The 19,331-nt window shown below is 43.5% G+C and overlaps 1 protein-coding gene across 2 annotated transcripts in view; it reads left to right on the top strand.

The window, feature by feature from the left end:
• Positions 1 to 19,331, top strand: part of LOC110489841 (solute carrier organic anion transporter family member 5A1) — a 95,879-nt gene that overhangs the window by 56,508 nt on the left and 20,040 nt on the right. For both annotated transcript variants that reach the window (XM_021562783.2, XM_021562784.2), the window contains exons 3-6: positions 7,841 to 7,973; positions 8,094 to 8,305; positions 14,989 to 15,153; positions 19,044 to 19,242. In XM_021562783.2, the coding sequence (XP_021418458.2) occupies positions 7,841 to 7,973; positions 8,094 to 8,305; positions 14,989 to 15,153; positions 19,044 to 19,242 (709 nt within the window). The remainder of the gene's footprint in view (positions 1 to 7,840; positions 7,974 to 8,093; positions 8,306 to 14,988; positions 15,154 to 19,043; positions 19,243 to 19,331) is intronic.

The raw sequence follows: 19,331 nt of genomic DNA, 5'->3' as shown, positions 1-19,331 counted from the left end.
TGAATATAACACACTCTCTGGCTACCCTCCATAAAACTAACTTTGCAAGTCTAGTCACACAAGTTAAAGCAGGCTTACAACGCTGGGATAGTCTGACTCTCTCCTTGGCTGGCAGAATCCAATCTGTTAAAATGAACATTTTACCTAGGTTTCTATACCTTTTTCCAATGTCTTTCGATCTTTCTGCTGAAATATTTTTTGGCCAAGTTGGATAGGCTCATCAGTCCTTTTATTTGGGCAGGCAAATCACCGAGCAGTACTTCAAAGAAGGAGACAAGATGAAGGTTTGGCACTTCCAAATATACTGCTTTACTATTGGATTATGGTCTGGTAAAATGCTAGAAGTACCAACTGGTGCTCATTAGAAGCACACTCAAGCCAATCATTCTCCTACTTGTGCCCCACTGTCCTTGTGACTTTCAAAGTATACTGGAAACCGGGCCTCCCGAGTGGGGCAGTGGCCGCTAGAGATCCTGGTTTGAGTCCAGGCTCTGTCGCAGCCGGCCGTGACCGAGAGACGGCGGGGGCGGCGCACGATTGGCCCAGCGTCGTCTGGGTTAGTGCAGTATACTGGAAACCTCATTGTGCTCTCTACTTTGAAGATCTGGAGACAATTTTGTCAACATTTTAGACTTTCTGCCCCTTTCTCTTCTAGGCCCCATCTGTATCAACCACCTATTCTTACCCTCCAAACACCACCAGGCTTTTTGTGGCAAGAGAGAGGTTTGGTATATTTTAAAGATTTAGTTTGGGAAGTTTGGCAGTTTTAATGATCTCATAGCTAAATGTAATTTGGCTGATTATTTCCCGCTATTTTCAAGCCCTTAACTTTGTTCGCTCTCATTTGCCCATCTTTCCTCAACTACCTGCCAAGACGTTGCTAGAAGAGATTTTGTCTGATTTCTAGATTATATGACGTTATGCTTTCCTCTGAACCCTCTCCAATAAACAATATCAAGACAGACTAGAGTATTGAACTTGAACATGACCTTACTGGTGGGAGGAGGTCCTTAGGGTTAACTCCACATCCTCATGAGCTCGGTTAAGTTTAATTCAGTTCAAGGTCTTGCAGAAAATTCACTACACCAAAGAAAAATGTTGTAAATTCCTCCCAGACACAAATGACACATTTGATAGATGTTCAATCACTCTAGCAGACCACACCATTGTGTTATATGAATGTTCTAAGTTGACTGAGTATTGGTCATCTTTTTTTAATACTCTGTAATTCTAGATATTGACCTGCTTCCTTGTCCTTTGATATATATAGTTGGAGTTCAATCTTTGTTGCCTAGTCTGACTAAAAGTAAAGCAGACGTTGTAACTTCCCTCATAGCCCGCCGGCAGATCTTGCTTAATTCGAAATCCTTCAAACATCCTATTTTATCAGCCTGGTTGAAAGACCTAATGTCTTTTCACCACTTTTTTTTTTTTTTTTTTTACACTTTGAGAGGTTGTACTGAACTTTTCCTTTTGAACAGTTGCCTTCTATTGATCAGGAGTAAGAATTTTGGCCAACAGGGGATATGAGAGGGTATTGGAGGGAAAGGATAGTATGCTGTGATATTTTGTATTTATTTTTGTGCATCTATATGTGTGTATGTATGTACAGTTCCAGTCAAAAGTTTGGACACACCTACCCATTCAAGGGTTTTTCTTTAATATTCCTATGTTCTACATTGTAGAATAATAGGGAAGACATCAAAACTATGAAATAACACATATGGAATCATGTTGTAAACAGATCAAAATATATTTTCTGTTTGGAATTCTTCAAAGTAGCCACGCTTTGCCTTGATGACCGCTTTGTACACTCTTGGCATTCTAGTGTTTGTGCTCCTCTCCCTTTTCACACGGCAACGTGACATAAATCTTGCTGCTATGACCGCGCTTTGTGGTATTTCACCTAATAGATATTGGAGTTTAACAATGTTGGATTTGTTTTCAAAATCTTTGTCATCTGTGGGAAATATGTGTCTCTAATACATTTAGAAGGAGGTTAGGAAGTGCAGCTCGGTTTCCACCTCAATGGGCTCCTGAGTGGTGCAGCGGTCTAAGGCACTGCATCTCAATGCTTGAGGCATCACTACAGACACCCTGGTTTGAATCCAAGCTGTATCACAACCGTCTGTGATTTTGAGTCCCATAGGGCGGTGCACAATTGGCCCAGCGTCGTCCGGGTTTGGCCGGTGTAGGTCGTCATTGTAAATAAGAGTTTGTTCTTAACTGACTTGCCTTGTTAAATAAATCAAATAAATGGGAAAAAATGTGTACTGTGGGCACATATTCTTTGTTCTCTTGATAGCCAGGTCTGCCAATGGCAGCCTCTCTCAATTGCAAGGCCATGCTCACTGTGTCTGTACATAGCTCTGTCTCTCTCAATAGCAAGGCTATGCTCACTTTGTCTGTACATAGCTCTGTCTCTCTCAATATCAAGGCCATGCTCACTGTGTCTGTACATAACTCTGTCTCTCTCAATAGCAAGGCTATGCTCACTTTGTCTGTACATAGCTCTGTCTCTCACACACACTGACGATATGCTGACGATGCACTGACAGGCTGATGTACAGGTTCTCCAAGGCACCGTAGCTTATGCAACTATATCATTTACATTTATTGGTCTCCTTCTAACAGGATGAAATACACCATGAACCACAAACGCATGATAACACATAGGCACAATTACACACACACACACACACACACAGACAGACAGACAGACAGACAGACAGACAGACAGACAGACAGACAGACAGACAGACAGACAGACAGACAGACAGACAGACAGACAGACAGACAGACAGACAGACAGACAGACAGACAGACAGACAGACACACACACACACGACAGACAGACAGACAGACACACACACAAGACAGACAGACAGACACACACAAGACAGACAGACAGACACACACAAGACAGACAGACAGACACACACAAGACAGACAGACACACACAAGACAGACAGACACACACAAGACAGACACACACACAAGACAGACACACACACAAGACAGACAGACAGACAGACACACACACAAGACAGACAGACAGACACACACAAGACACACACACACAAGACAGACAGACAGACACACACACACAAGACAGACAGACAAACAAGACAGACAGACAGACAGAGACACACACACACACACAAGACAGACAGACAGACAGAGACACACACACACACAAGACACACGCACATACGCAAAGACACACACATACACAAGACACACGCACATACACAAGACACACGCACATACGCAAAGACACACACATACACAAGACAGACAGACAGACAGACACACACAAGACAGACAGACAGACACACACAAGACAGACAGACAGACACACACAAGACAGACAGACAGACACACACAAGACAGACAGACACACACAAGACAGACAGACACACACAAGACAGACACACACACAAGACAGACAGACAGACACACACAAGACAGACACACACACAAGACAGACAGACAGACACACACAAGACACACACACACACAAGACAGACAGACAGACACACACAAGACACACACACACACACAAGACAGACAGACAGACAAGACAAACAGACAGACAGAGACACACACACACAAGACAGACAGACAGACAGAGACACACACACACACAAGACAGACAGACAGACAGAGACACACACACACACAAGACAGACGCGCACACACACACACACACACATACACAAGACACACGCACATACGCAAAGACACACACATACACAAGACACACGCACATACACAAGACACACGCACATACGCAAAGACACACACATACACAAGACACACGCACATACGCAAAGACACACACATACACAAGACACACGCACATACGCAAAGACACACACATACACAAGACACACGCACATACGCAAAGACACACACATACACACAAGACACACGCACATACGCAAAGACACACACATACACACAAGACACACGCACATACGCAAAGACACACACATACACACAAGACACACGCACATACGCAAAGACAAAGACAAACAGACACTCGCGCACACACACTTGCGCCTGTTCTCATATCCTTTTTTGAATGGATCTTTTAATCATTGTAGAGATAGTAAAAGCAGACCTCTAACTGTCCCTGACACCCTCTTCATTGTCTCTGTCTCATGTAGTATTCTGGACCTGTCTTTATCTACTTGTCTGCGTCCCAAATGACACCCTATTCCCTATATAATGCCTTACTTCGGACCAGGGCCCAAAAGGAATAGGATGGCATTTGCAATGCACCCAATACAATGAAAAAGTAATGACTCTCCACTCACTGTGTCTGGATAGCGATATGGCTTTTATGAAAGGTGCTTTCTGTGCATATGAAATGATGTGATTGATTTGATATGGAGAGAGGTGTGAGTGAACCAGCATCTGTTGGGGAATTTGTTCTCTATGGTGGAGATTTATGTATATGTAAATTAAGCGAGGCTTTTTTTTTCTGTTTGTGCTCTATTAGCCCAGGGAATGGTACACATCCTGCTCTCTCTCTCTCTCTCTCTCTCTCTCTCTCTCTCTCTCTCTCTCTGTCTCTCTGTCTCTGTCTCTGTCTCTCTCTCTCTCTCTCTCTCTCTCTCTCTCTCTCTCTCTCTGTCTCTCTCTCTCTCTCTGTCTCTCTCTCTCTCTCTCTCTCTGTCTCTCTCTCTCTCTCTCTCTCTCTCTCTCTCTCTCTCTGTCTCTCTCTCTCTCTCTCTCTCTCTCTCTCTCTCTCTCTCTCTCTCTCTGTCTCTCTCTCTCTCTCTCTCTGTCTCTCTCTCTCTCTGTCTCTCTCTGTCTCTCTCTCTCTCTGTCTCTCTCTCTCTCTCTCTCTCTGTCTCTCTCTCTCTCTCTCTCTGTCTCTCTCTGCCTCTCTCTGCCTCTGTCTCTCTCTGCCTCTCTCTCGCTCTCTCTCGCTCTCTCTCTCTCTCTCAGTAATGCTCTCGCTGTCGCTCTCTGTTTGTCTTTCTCTTTCTCTGTCTCTCACTCTCTGTGTGTGGCAGGCAGATAAGAGGCTTTACATATGGGTTCTTTGTGATTTAAGGAATAATTTCCCTCTCCCTTTATCCCCTTGGACCTCTTAGAGATTTGACTTATTTCGCTCTTAATTAATTAGCCCCTGATAAGACGGTGGTGACGCTGCTGAAGGCAGTCTGAGTGTTGAGTCTGTCTGTGTGTGTGTGGGGGGGGGGGGGGGGGGGACGGACGGACAGCAGGCGCACAGTGAACAGACCAATGCTGCTGTATCTACAGGCTCTGTGGATGACGACATCATTTAAATACTCACAGCTTGGGAAACTGGATAAGCTTCTGGACACAAACACACACATATATATATATATATATATATATATATATATATACATATACATATACACACACACACACACACACACACACACACACACACACACACACACACACCTACCTGGCGGGCAGTTTAGGAAATGTTCTAGGTGTAATTATAGAAGTCCTCACTCCTGACTAAGGTCCATAACTGTTTTGACTTTCCAGGCTACTCTATGTCCGTGGGTGGTTTTTCCACATGTCCAGAGAAGTGCGTGTGTGTGCATTCATGCATGTGTGTGCGCGTGTGTGTGTGTATCCACCAGGTTGTAAAACGTTTTCCCGTCTCTCCTGTAAAGTAATGGTCAGTATTGTCTGAGAGGTGATGGTCTGAATGCCCCGGGCTTCATTTGAAGTCCCCGCTGATCTAGTTGTTGTTATGGATGGGACTATTCCCTATGTAGTGCACTACTGTCCATAGGGCTCTTGTCGAAAGTAGTGCACTATGTAGGGAATAGGGTGCCATTTGTATTGTTGTGATGTAAGATCAGCTGTTATAGATGGTTGTAGTAATATACCATGGGTTAATGAATAGCTTCCACAGGTTCCAGGTCAGCTGTTATAGATGTTTGTAGTAATATTCCCTGGGTTAATGAATAGCTTCCACAGGTTCCAGGTCAGCTGATGGTTGTAGTAATAGCACCTTGGTTAATGAATAGCTCCTACAGGTTCCCGGTCAGCTTTCTCTCTTTCCTCCTGTCTTCCACCTCTTCTTGCCACCCCTCCACTTTACTAGCTGTGTCATTAACAGTTGTAATAGGGGCACATGGAAAAACGTGTGGAAAATTATGGTTACAACTCTCATATGCACAGTCATGTCAACCCCCCATTATCTCGTATTATTTAAAGTGGAACTGACAGCGTTTTAGCGACATGAAATCTTATTCAAGTCTGTTCATAGGAACAATATGACACTTTCGGTAGATATGGTCATTTTTTGAGGTGGCAGGAGTGTTGGGCCAGTAACTGAAAGGTTGCTAGATTGAATCCCTGAGCTGACGAGGTACAAATATGTTGTTCTGCCCCTGAACAAGGCAGTTAACCCACTGTTCCTAGGCCGTCATTGTAAAGAAGAATTGTCTGACTTGCCTAGTCACACAAAGGTTATATTATATATTTTTAATTTTTCATAAATTCATAGAATGTTTGGGAATGGCGTATAGTAAGTCATTTGTGAAATTACTATGGCAATATAGAGTGGGAAAGCGGCAGTGCGTTTTGACAGCTAATAGACACTGCAGTAAATAAAACCTAATACAAACATCTGTCTTGTCCAGTACCGGATTCTACGCAGACCGTTGCGCCATATCCAATCAGAGCTACAATTGGCCTTTATGCAAATAAGCCAATTGCCATACGGGCCTGCCATCATTCACTTTGAACTGGACTGTGTGTTTGTTTACAGCCAGTAGCAACAGTGCAACTTTAGATCATTAGAACGCTTTCGCCAAAACCGCAAAATAAAGCTCAATGGATATCTGCAAATGTTGTAAATACCACGGGAGTCCTCTTACATTTGGGAACTTTACAGTCCTATTGATCAAACAACCATGAACAGGTTGTCTTTCTCTTCCTCAGTCGTGCACATCAACAAGTTTGTCAGCAACTAATGCGAGCCGGAGCGAGATGAGCTAAAATCTATCGAGGGAACAGTAGATAAACCCTCTCAAATGTTTTACCTAGTTGGCTGTCAAAATTGCACTGGCCTGCACGTCCTTCTGCAGCTTGCCTGCCAATGTATGCTTGTCCCAACACACGTTTTGACAACTGAATGGGAGCTTGCCTGCCTGCCCGCCCATTTGATCAATGCTAAATATATTTGATAGACAACTAAGGGTGTGTTCGTAAATGCATCCAGTGTGTGCGATCTGAGCGTAAATTCAGAGTGTTGTCAGATTGTCTGTTCATACAGTACCAGTCAAAAGTTTGGACACCTACTTATTCAAGGGTTTTACTTTATTTGTACTATTTCCTACACTGTAGAATAATAGTGAAGACATCAGAACCATGAAATGATACATATGGAATCATGTAGTAACCAAAAAAGTGTTAAACAATCCATCAGTTTTTCTGCGCCTTGGCACACTCAGACAAGATTGCTATCTCCCCAATTTCGTGATATCCAATTGGTAGTTACAATCCGGTCTCAACGGCAACTCCCCAACCGACTCAGGAGAGGTGATGGTCGAGAGTCATGCGTCTTCTCGAAACATGACTTGCCAAGCCGCGCTGCTTCTTGACACTCTGCTCGCTTAACCCGGAAGTCCTCATCTCATCTCTGTAGAGCTGCTGCCTATGCTGTCTTTCTGTAGTATCCCCGGTTGTGATTGGTTGATTTTCCCTCTGCTCCAACCTCTCCAACCTGTGTTTGTATGTGTGTTTTTCAGAGGGGTAGAGATAAAGTGAAAGTCAAACTGCGTACAATTGGGCAATGAAGTAATCTTATTCCTTCTTCGTCTCTCTCTTCCAGCTGTCATGTATGTGATGGGAGCCCTGGGGCCGGCAGCGGGATATCTGTTAGGAGGAGTTCTGATTGGTTTCTACGTCGACCCCACAACTGTCGTCCATATTGACCAGAGTGACCCACGCTTTGTTGGCAACTGGTAAGAGGGTGTGTTCATGTGTGTGCGTGTGTGCATGTGTGTGTGCGTGCATGCGTCCGTGTGTGCGTGTGTGTCGATGTGTTCTAACAATATCTATCTATGTCTACCTTTGGTCCCCAGGTGGAGTGGGTTCTTGCTGTGTTCTATAGCCATGCTCCTGGTCATCTTCCCCATGTTTGCCTTCCCTAAGAAGCTGCCCCCGCGCCACAAGAAGAAGAAGAAGAAGATGACCTCATCACTAGATGACGTGTCCAGCGATGATGATTTTATGATGGAGAAGGGGGAGGGACAGAACGTCCAGACCGGCATGGGCTTCGGGAAGGACATCAAAGGTGTGTTTGTGTGTGTGTACAGGGCCGTAGACTACCTATTTAATGTAACAGTCCATTGGTTTTCCTTTGTAAAAGAGGGTCTGTGAACCATATGGGATATTGTCAAATATGAATGTGATAATGGCTCAGTCATCTGCTGTCCAACAGAAGCTCTATGATGAGTCACTAATCTGCTAGCCAATGGAAGACCAGTGATGCAGTCATCCTTAAAAACCCATTGATCAGAATGGATTCACCTGAAATAGACCTAGCCTTAGAGATCCTCAGTTAACCAATCTGTTGTAGCTAAGCTGGAGTGATGCTTATTCTGCCCCTCTCCAGATAGGGTGCGTCCCAAATGGCCCTATGGGCCCTGGTTGAAAGTAGCGCGCTATTAATGGAATAGGGTGAGATGCAAAGAAAATAGGGAAAATGACAGCTCGCAACACGCATCTGATTATTTACAGTGTATTCGGAAAGTATTCAGACCCCTTGACTTTTTCCAAAATGGATTAAATAGTTTTTTTGCTCTCATCAATCTATACACAATACCCCATAATGACAAAGCAAAAACAGGTTCTAGAAATGTTTGCAAATGTATAATAATAAAAAAACGGAAATATCACATTTACATAAGTATTCAGACACTTTTATCAGTACTTTGTTGAAGCACTTTTGGTAGCAATTACAGCCTCGAGTTTTCTTGTGTATGATGCCACAAGCGTAGTACACCTGTATTTGGGGAGTTTCTCCCATTCTTCTCTGCAGATCCTCTTAAGCTCTGTCAGGCTGGATGGGGAGCGTCACTGCACATCTATTTTGACGTCTCTTCAGAGATATTCAATCAGGTTCAAGTCCGGGCTCTGTCCGGGCCACTCAAGGACATTCAGACTTGTCCCGAAGCCACTGCTGCGTTGTCTTGGCTGTGTGCTTAGGGTGTTTGTCCTGTTGGAAGGTGAACCTTCACCTCAGTCTGAGGTCCTGAGCACTCTGGAGCAGGTTTTCATCAAGGATCTCTCTGTACTTTGCTCTGTTCATCTTTTCCTCGATCCTGACTAGTCTCCCAGTCCTTACTGCTGAAAAACATACCCACAGCATGATGCTGCCACCACCATGCTTCACCGTAGGGATGGTGCCAGGTTTCCTCCCGCTGTAACGCTTAGCATTCAGGCCAAAGAGATCAATCTTGGTTTCATCAGACCAGAGAATTTTGTTTCTCATGGTCTGAGAGTCTTTAGGTGCTTTTCGTCAAACTCCAAGCGGGTTGTCATGTGCCTTTTACTGAGGACTGGCTACCATAAAGGCCTGATTGATGGAGTGCTGCAAAGATGGTTGTCCTTCTGGAAGGTTCTCCCATCTCCACAGAGGAACTCTGGAGCTCTGTCAGAGTGACCATCGTGATCTTGGTCACCTCCCTGACCAAGACCCTTCTCCCCCAATTGCTCAGTTTGTCCGGCCGTTCAGCTCTAGGAAGTCTTGGTGGTTCCAAACCTTTTCCATTTAAGAATGACGCAGCCGCTGTGTTCTTGGGGACCTTCAATGCTGCAGAATGTTTTGGTACTCTTCCCCAGATCTGTGCCTCGACACAATCCTGTCTCGGAGTTCTACAGAAAATTCCTTCAACCGGGCTTGGTTTTTGCTCTGACATGCACTGTCAACTTTGGGACCTTATATAGACAGGTGTGTGCCTTTCCATATCCTGTCCAATCAATTGAATTTACCACAGGTGGAGTCCAATCAAGTTGTAGAAACATCTCAAGGACAATCAATGGAAACAGGTTGCACCTGAGCTCACAGTAAAGTCTCACAGTAAAGTGTCTGAATACTTATGTAAATAAGGTATTTCTGTTTTGTTTAAAAAAAAATACATTTGCTAAAATAAAAATAAAAACTGTTTTCGCTTTGTTATTGTGGGTATTAGCCCATTTTAGAATAAGGCTGGAATGTAACAAAATGTGGAAAAAGTGAAGGGGTCTGAATACTTTCCAAATCACTGTATTATGATTAGGATTTATTTGATTCAGATTGTTTACATTCATCATTGTAACCACAATGTCACATATAATTGAACACATACACACAACATGAGCAGATTAACTCGGTCAAAACATTTCTTTATTAAAGATGATCAGAAAAAATGTCGGTACTTATTTATTTTGATCCAAAGCCAGGAATGAGTGAGTCGCTCTGCTTTATGCTGACAAATATAGCTTTATGCTGCAAAATAGCCTACTAAATAGGCCAAGCCTAAACAAATACATTACATTTCCTAAATAAACTAGTACATTTCATAAATAAAACAAATAAATGAAATTGCTCATGTATTGAAAATATGGGCAACCTTTTTTTACCCTCTGTATTCTCGCTGGACTCTCTTTCATTCAGTTTCTTCTTAACATCAGCATAGAAGGACTCTGTGTTTCAGAAACTCACTCTGTATAGAGGGGCTATCAGTCTTTCCACACTGTGGTAAATAAAGCCAGTCTGTTATTTAGAATTCTTTCTGTTTTTAAGAGAGAGAAACCAAAAGCATAACCAAAGCCTAATCAACGTTCTAACTCTCCCTTGCGATAGTGTGACGGAATGACGCAATTTTCCACCCTCTACCACAAACGTGTCACGGCGTGAAGATCAAAACCTTTAATTGATGAACCACTGTATATACAGTGTCCTTATGTCAAAAAGAAAGTCCCCTCATTTCCTCTCCAGTCTTTTCCAAAGTCTTTCTCCCGTGACTCTCCTCTCTGGGGGACTTAGTTATGTTCCCCCTCACAGCGCACACTAATCTAACTTTATCACTCTGAAACTGCAGATGAGGCACGGCTTTCTGGGCTTTTCATTATGTGTATTTGAGTCCAGTACAGGCTGCCTGCCAGCATGTTTGTGTTTGGGTGGAAAGGATCAATTCAACACTTTGTGCCCCAAAGGCAGGAGACCACTAAAGTGGCTGTTTCAACCTTCTGAAAACGACTGTGACTCACTATGACCGTGTCCCAAATGACACCATATTCCCTATGTTGTGCATTACCATATGTGGCCCTGGTCTAAAGTACTACACTAAATAGGGGACCATTTTGAACACACTGTTGTTTCTGAAGGCTGTTTTTAGGAATCATGATGTGGCTGAATGATTTAATACATTTTTTTCATTTAGCAGACGCTCTTATCCAGAGCGACTTACTGGAGCAATTAGAGTTAAGTTTCTTGCTCAAGGAAACATCAACAGATTCTTCACCTAGTCAGCTCAGGGATTCGAACCAGCGACCTTTCTGGTTACTGGTCCAACGCTCTTAACCATTAGGCTACATTCACCCAAACTGTCTCTCTCACTCTGTACCTGATCCATTGGCCCAAAGACACTCTAGGAATTGATCTCTCCACTATTTGCATTCCTTTTCTTTGCAATCCTGAAAAAGTGGACAAAACTAAGGAGGGGAACTAGACAAATGATTGACCAATAGGGGAGGGGAGGGCCAATATCTTGTTGAAACTAAAGGATGATTGGGTCAAAACGCATTGGATCATTCATGACGACACAAACGCGAACCCCAACTTTCTGTCCTCCTTATACTCACAACCATGTGACTACAGAGGGATGACAAATCAAATTAAGTAAACAATTAGCTATTGGCTTTCAATAATTAGGGTCCAAATTAGAGTTAGACCGATTATGATTTTTCAACGCTGATACCGATTATTGGAGGACCAAAAAAAGCCGATACCGATTAATCAGCCGATTTCATTTATTTATTTATTTATTTGTAATAATGACAATTACAACAATACTGAATGAACACTTTTAGTTTAACTTAATATAATACATCAATAAAATACATTTAGCCTCAAATAAATAATCAAACATGTTCAATTTGGTTTAAATAATGCAAAAACAAAGTGTTGGAGAAGAAAGTATAAGTGCAATATGTGCCATGTAAGAAAGCTAACGTTTAAGTTCCTTGCTCAGAACATGAGAACATATGAAAGCTGGTGGTTCCTTTTAACATGAGTCTTCAATATTCCCACGTAAGAAGTTTTAGGTTGTAGTCATTATAGGAATTATAGGACTATTTCTCTCTATACCATTTGTATTTCATATACCTTTGACTATTGGATGTTCTTATAGGCACTTTAGTATTGCCAGTGTAACAGTATAGCTTCCGTTCCTCTCCTCACCCCTCCCTGGGCTCGAACCAGGAACACATCGACAACAGCTACCCTTGAGGCATCATTACCCATCGCTCCACAAAAGGCGCGGGGAACAACTACTTCAAGGTCTCAGAGCGAGTGACGTCACCGATTGAAATGCTATTAGCGCGCACCCCGCTAACGAGTTCAGGAGTTGATGGGCTATAAGTCATAAACAGCTCAATTGCTTGAAGCACAGCGAAGAGCTGCTGGCAAACGCACAAAAGTGCTGTTTGAATGAATGCTTACGAGCCTGCTGCTGCTTACCACTGCTCAGTCAGACTGCTCTATCAAATATCAAATCATATACTTAATTATAACATAATAACACACAGAAATACGAGCCTTTGGTAATTAATATGGTCAAATCCGGAAACTATAATTTCGAAAACAAAACGTTTATTCTTTCAGTGAAATACGGAACCGTTCCGTATTTTATCTAACGGGTGGCATCCATAAGTCTAAATATTGCTGTTACATTGCACAGCCTTCAATGTTATGTCATAATTACGTAAAATTCTGGCAAATTAGTTCGCAACGAGCCAGGCGGCCCAAACTGTTGCATATACCCTGACTCTGCGTGCAATGAACGCAAGAGAAGTGACACAATTTCCCAGTTTAATATTGCATGCTAACCTGGATTTCATTTGAACTAAATATGCAGGTTTAATAAAATATACTTCTGTGTATTGATTTTAAGAAAGGCATTGATGTTTATGGTTAGGTACATTCGTGCAACGATTGTGCTTTTTTCACAAATGCGCTTTTGTTAAATCATCCCCCATTTGGCGAAGTTGGCTGTTTTTGTTAGGAATAAATAGTCTTCACACAGTTCGCAACGAGCCAGGCGGCCCAAACTGCTGCATATACCCTGACTCTGTTGCAAGAGAAGTGACACAATTTCCCTAGTTAAAATACATTTGCATTAGCAGGCAATATGAACTAAATATGCAGGTTTAAAAATATACTTGTGTATTGATTTTAAGAAAGGCGTTGATGTTTATGGTTCGGTACACATTGGTGCAACAACAGTGCTCTTTTCGCGAGTGCGCTTGTTAAATCACCCATTTGGCGAAGTAGGCTGTGATTCAATGATAAATTAACAGGCACCGCATCAATTATACAGGACAAGCTAGATAAACTAGTAATATCATCAACCATGTGTAGTTAACTTGTGATTATGTCAAGATTGATTGTATTTTATAAGATACGTTTAATGCTAGCTAGCACCTTACCTTGGCTCCTTGCTGCACTCGCATAACAGGTAGTCAGCCTGCCACACAGTCTCCTCGTGGAGTGCAATGTAATCGGCCAGGATTGGTGTCCAAAAATGCCGTTTACCGATTGTTATGAAAACTTGAAATCGGCCCTAATTAATCGGCCATTCCAATTAATCGGTCGACCTCTAGTCCAAATTGTATCATCGTGACCTCTTGAACCCAAACATTCTAGATATGTTCATGCACGCAACCACACACACACGCACGCACACACACACACACATACACACACACACACACACACACACACACACACACACACACACACACACACACACACACACACACACACACACACACACACACACACACACACATTCACACACACACACACACACAATCCAATGAATGATAAAACAAAGAAAGGGTGAAATTGGGTTAGGAGGAGCTTATAGCTCTAATTATAAATTGTCTTCAGGCAGCAGGGGAGCAGAATTTTGCGTTCCTGGTTTCTGAAGGCTTATTCACATATTCTGGTTATGACTGGAGAGAGAGATATGTGCAACAAAAATATTTGGAATTGAACTTTAAGTGGTGTTTCAAGTGGCTCCACACTCCACAAAATATACAATCTCTCAGCACAACACACACTCTATGCACAGAGGATTGTGTGTGTGCGTGTGCGTGCATGCGTAAAATCTCTGTGATACTGATGATGCTTCCTGAGGTGTGAAAGGAAACTGTTTCCTCTGTGACCAATAACAAACAGCTGCTGTCCAAGCAGTGATCACTCTGGGGTGTTACAAATAAAATGGGACCTCTAGCGTGTTAAGGATGTCTTCCTTGTAGAGAAACAACTCACATTGGTCGATGTTGCGTATTGTGGATCCTTGATGTAAATCCAACGTTTTATAGAAAGAATTGAGCAAAAATTGTCCAATTAGTGCACAGTAGCTGTGTGTCTAGATAGCTGTAATGTGTTACCACCCAGGGCTATTGAACACACAAGAACACATCGTCTTTTCTTCTGGTCATTTCTCATTGGGTCATTGGTGTTATTTGAGGTGAGTGTCCCTTGTCCCACCCTGCCTTGCCCGGTAACAGTGGGTTATTTATAGGGCTGTGGCGTTCATGACATTATTGTCATGCAAAAGACTGCCGGTCTCACCGTAATGCACCGTTAATTAACATTTAGCGTCTCCAGACCTTCAAGCATACAAGATGTGTGTGTGTGTGTACATGTGTGTGTCTACTGTATGTTTGTCTATTAGTGTACTCATGTCTCTGGTCTTTCCCCAGACCTCCCCAAGGCAGCGATAAGGATCCTGTCCAACACGACGTTCCTGTTTGTCAGTCTGTCCTACACAGCAGAATGTGCCATCGTTACAGCCTTCATCACATTCATTCCCAAGTTCATAGAGTCCCAGTTTGGCATCCCTGCTTCTAACGCCAGCATATACACAGGTAAGACTAACACTGTTTCTCGCTCTCGCTCTCTCTCTCTCTGTGTCTCTCTCTGTGTGTCTCTCTCTCTGTGTCTCTGTGTGTAAGCTCGACAGTCCTGTACTCTCACTGAGACGTTCTCATGCACTGACCAAATGGCACACATTTGCGACACAAACCCACACTCAGATCACAACAAACACATTGTTTCCACATGGCCTTTGCTGTAGCATTTGTAATAACATGTATTTTAAACACATGTATACATGTACATGTACCACGGCAGCCATATTGCTTCAAAAGCTCACCACCCATCAACACATACAGAGGTCAGAGGGCTGTTATACCTTAATCAGTGAATCGTCTCTTCCAATCTATAACACTTAACACCCTAATCTGTATTATTGGGAACTAGCAGGTCATTGATTGACAACTCGATATTGACAGGGCAGCCTTCGACAGCCCAGGGAGGGAGAAGTGTGTGTGTGTGTGTGTGTGTGTGTGTGTGTGTGTGTGTGTGAGGCACCCACGGTGACGTTAGTTCATCTGCCTGTTGCCAAGAGACAAGAAGAGACAAAGATAGGTTAGTAGTGTAAGATGATGATGTCAACAGAGGATACCTTAGGAGGAGCAGAGTCATGGAATGATGAGGGCTGATCTGACCATTCACAAAGCATCACAGAGTGCTGATCTAGGATCAGTGTAGTATTTTGGGTTATAATGCATAAGATCACATGTACGGGCGGGGATCTGATCCTAGATCAGCACTCCTACTCTGATACGCTTTTTGAACATTATGGGTATGAACATCCTAGCTTGTTTTACGAAGAGATAAGAGAATACTGTCATTGGATTGTAGGAATGGTAGAGGTGTTGAGTGTGTGGTGGGGAGGGGAGGGGGTGTAAATGCCTGTATGCCCGTTTGCAAGTATGTGTGCATAGGTATGTGCTGTGGTGTGTGCATGTGCTGTGGTGTGTGTGTGTAGTTGCGTTCTCTCAGGGGCACGAGAGAACTGTCACTGTTCTCGGCTCATTAGTTACAGCTACAGAAATAGTAGCATCATCACCCACACCTCTCTCTCTCTCTCTCTCACTCACACACACACACACACACACACACACACACACACACACACACACACACACACACACACACACACACACACACACACACACACACACAATCTTTCTGCTAAAACATTCTTTCTAACCTTTGTGCTGTCCTCCGTCTCATCCATCATTCTATCCTTCCTTTCTTCCTCTGTCCACTTCTCCTCCCTCTTTGTCACCAGAAGCACCACTGTAGAAATGCTGTTTAAATCATGTGTTGTCCTGGTAGCAGAAGAGGTCCGTCTTGCGATCTCGCTGAAGAGAGAGGGGGTCTTTTTCTCTGCACATAACACGCTGTTGAGGTGTAGAACATGGAGAACGCTGCTCTCCTCTCTGCTCCTGTGTTTCCAACCCCCTCCCTCCCTCCGTCCCCTGTCCCCCCCTGCCTCGCTACCCGGCCGAGAGGGCCCGTCACACACACATAAAGGAGAGCGAGGATAGAGAAAGTGAGAGAGAAGACAGCAGCAGCAGAGGGAGGTTTTAGCAGACAGATGTGTGTGTGAGGTGTGAAGAGGCAAAGAGAGGTGTGTGTGTGTGTTTATTTTTTCACTTTCATTTAACCAGGTAGGCCAGTTGAGAACAAGTACTCATTTGCAGCTGCGACCTTGTCGAGATAAAGCAAAGCAGTGCGACAAAAACAACAACACAGAGTTACACATAAACAAACGTACAGTCAATAACACAATAGAAACATCTATGTACAGTGTGTGCAAATGTAGAAGAGTAGGGAGGTAAGGCAATAAATAGGCCATGGAGGCAAAATAATTGCTATTTAGCATTAACACTGGAATGATAGATGTGCAGATGATGATGATGTGAAAGTAGAGATACTGGGGTGCAAAAGAGCAAGGGGATGAAGTAACAATATGGGCATGAGGTAGTTGGGTGTGCTATTTACAGATTGGCTGTGTACAGGTACAGTTATCTGTAAGCTGATGCTTAAAGTTCGAGAGGGAGATATAAGACTCCAGCTTCAGTGTGTGTGTGTGTGTGTTTGTGTGTGTGTGTGTGTGTGTGTGTGTGTGTGTGTGTGTGTGTGTGTGTGTGTGTGTGTGTGTGTGTTTAGGCAAGCAAGATCTCGCCACAGAAACACATGAAGCACTTACAGGATCATCAGAAGCTACAGTCCATTAATTACAGTGCCTTCAGAAAGTATTCAGACCCTTTTATTTTTTCCACATGTTGTTACATTACAGCCTCATTCTAATATGGGGGTGGAGGGCCTTGGTGGAGGCCACTGTGTTCTTGTGGACCTTCAATGCTGCAGAAATGTTTTGTTGTCCCAGATCTGTGCCTGTCATTATAGGGCATTGTGTCTAGATTGATGAGAGGGGGGGGGGAACTATTTAATCCATTTTAGAATAAGGCTGTAACGTAACAAAATGTGGTGTGTCTGAATGCTTTCCGAAGGCACTGTATAATCCACATAATTATTCACATGTCCTGTTGCTGCAGGTTTTTTTTCCTACTGTAGAAAGCTGGCTCAAATTAAGGTCCTACATCTGTAGTTCATATAAAGATCATGTAAATGGGGAATGTGTGTGTGTTTGTGTGTATGTGAGTGAGAACGCGAGAGGGAGATATAGCACATACTATGTGAGTGTCCAACCATGCAAACACACACACGGTATTCAGACCACTCTCTTCTCTGATCCTATGTTTCCTACCGTCTTCCCTCCATCCCTGTTCATCCCCTGTCTCCCCTGCCTTGTTACCCACCCGAGAGGGCCTGTGGCTGGGATAGAGGTCAGGCATGTGAAGCCTCTCTGGGTCCTAGTCTTCCAGTGGAATTACACACTGACCCCGTCCTGCCTCTGCTGCCAGCAGTCAGCTTTGACTTACCCTGCCTGTCAACTAGGGTGTGGGTGTGTTGGCTGCCCGAACCCGGCTCTAGCCTCTAACTACTACAGCCCTCCCCCAGCCGGCCCTAATATAACTCACAGCCCCAACCCACACTACTCACTGCTATTATACAGTACAGTAACCGACCTCCTGCTACTTTATTGCCCAACAGCTTCTTTGTCACAGTTATTAATGGATTGCATTTTGCCACAATATTGTTTTGAACTTTTGTTTTAGGACTAATGCCCAACTGAACATTCTACTCAATGCAGTCTCAATGGGTGATGATGAAGATTTCGTCAAAGTGATTTACTGTGGCTTGGAGAAACAACATTTCAAAAGGCGGCAAATAATTAGTAGGACAAGCTTTTGTCATCATTGTGATGTCTCCAGATTGACTTTAGATGCAGTATAACGTTGTCTAGAGTGGAGAACGCTGAAATTTTAGCTAGCTACCATTAGCATTGCTAGTTATTTCTGACTAACTTTGCTAGCTAATGGTACCATTTGACATCTCTCTAAAGTGAGCCTGACCACATCATAATGGCGGCAAAGTTGTTTCCTACTAATTATTACTCTACTTTAGCAATGCCATCGTATTTCCAGTCCACTATCGTGTAAATTTGACGAAACAGTCATTAGCCACCGTTCAGAAAGACTTGGGATTAAGCATCAGTGCGACATCAATATGCTGAGGCATCTGTAGAACGTTGATCACAATGGCAACGATGCGACCGAGTGAGGAAAGTGCAAGCCATGAATAATATGTTTCACAACAACTTGTTGTCCATGTTTGTTACAATATCCCTCTAATACCACGCCCTCTGCCCATTTCTTGTCTTGAATGCTTTTCCTGAACTATAATTGACACTCAATCACTCTTGCCGTCTTTCCCTCTCTCTCTCTCTGCCTCCCTCCCACCTCTCTCTTTCCCTCTCGCTCTCTCTCCCTCAACCCAGGAGTGATCATCGTGCCCAGTGCTGGGGTGGGTATCGTCCTAGGGGGCTACATCATCAAGAAGCTGAAGTTGGGAGCCAGAGAGTCAGCCAAGCTTGCTATGATCTGTAGCGGGGTGTCTCTGCTCTGTTTCTCTACGCTCTTCATCGTGGGCTGTGAGAGCATCAACCTGGGAGGTATCAATATACCATACACCACTGGGTGAGTTACTGCAATACTACTACTACTACAATACTACTAATATACTACTACAGATACTACTATTACATCAACGTACCATACACCACTGG

This window comes from Oncorhynchus mykiss, chromosome 15 (genome assembly GCF_013265735.2).
Source record: "Oncorhynchus mykiss isolate Arlee chromosome 15, USDA_OmykA_1.1, whole genome shotgun sequence".
In the NCBI taxonomy this organism is placed as follows: Eukaryota; Metazoa; Chordata; class Actinopteri; order Salmoniformes; family Salmonidae; genus Oncorhynchus; species Oncorhynchus mykiss.
The sequence above is the reverse complement of the archived record's forward strand: the minus strand, read 5'-3'. Positions and strand labels throughout refer to the sequence as shown.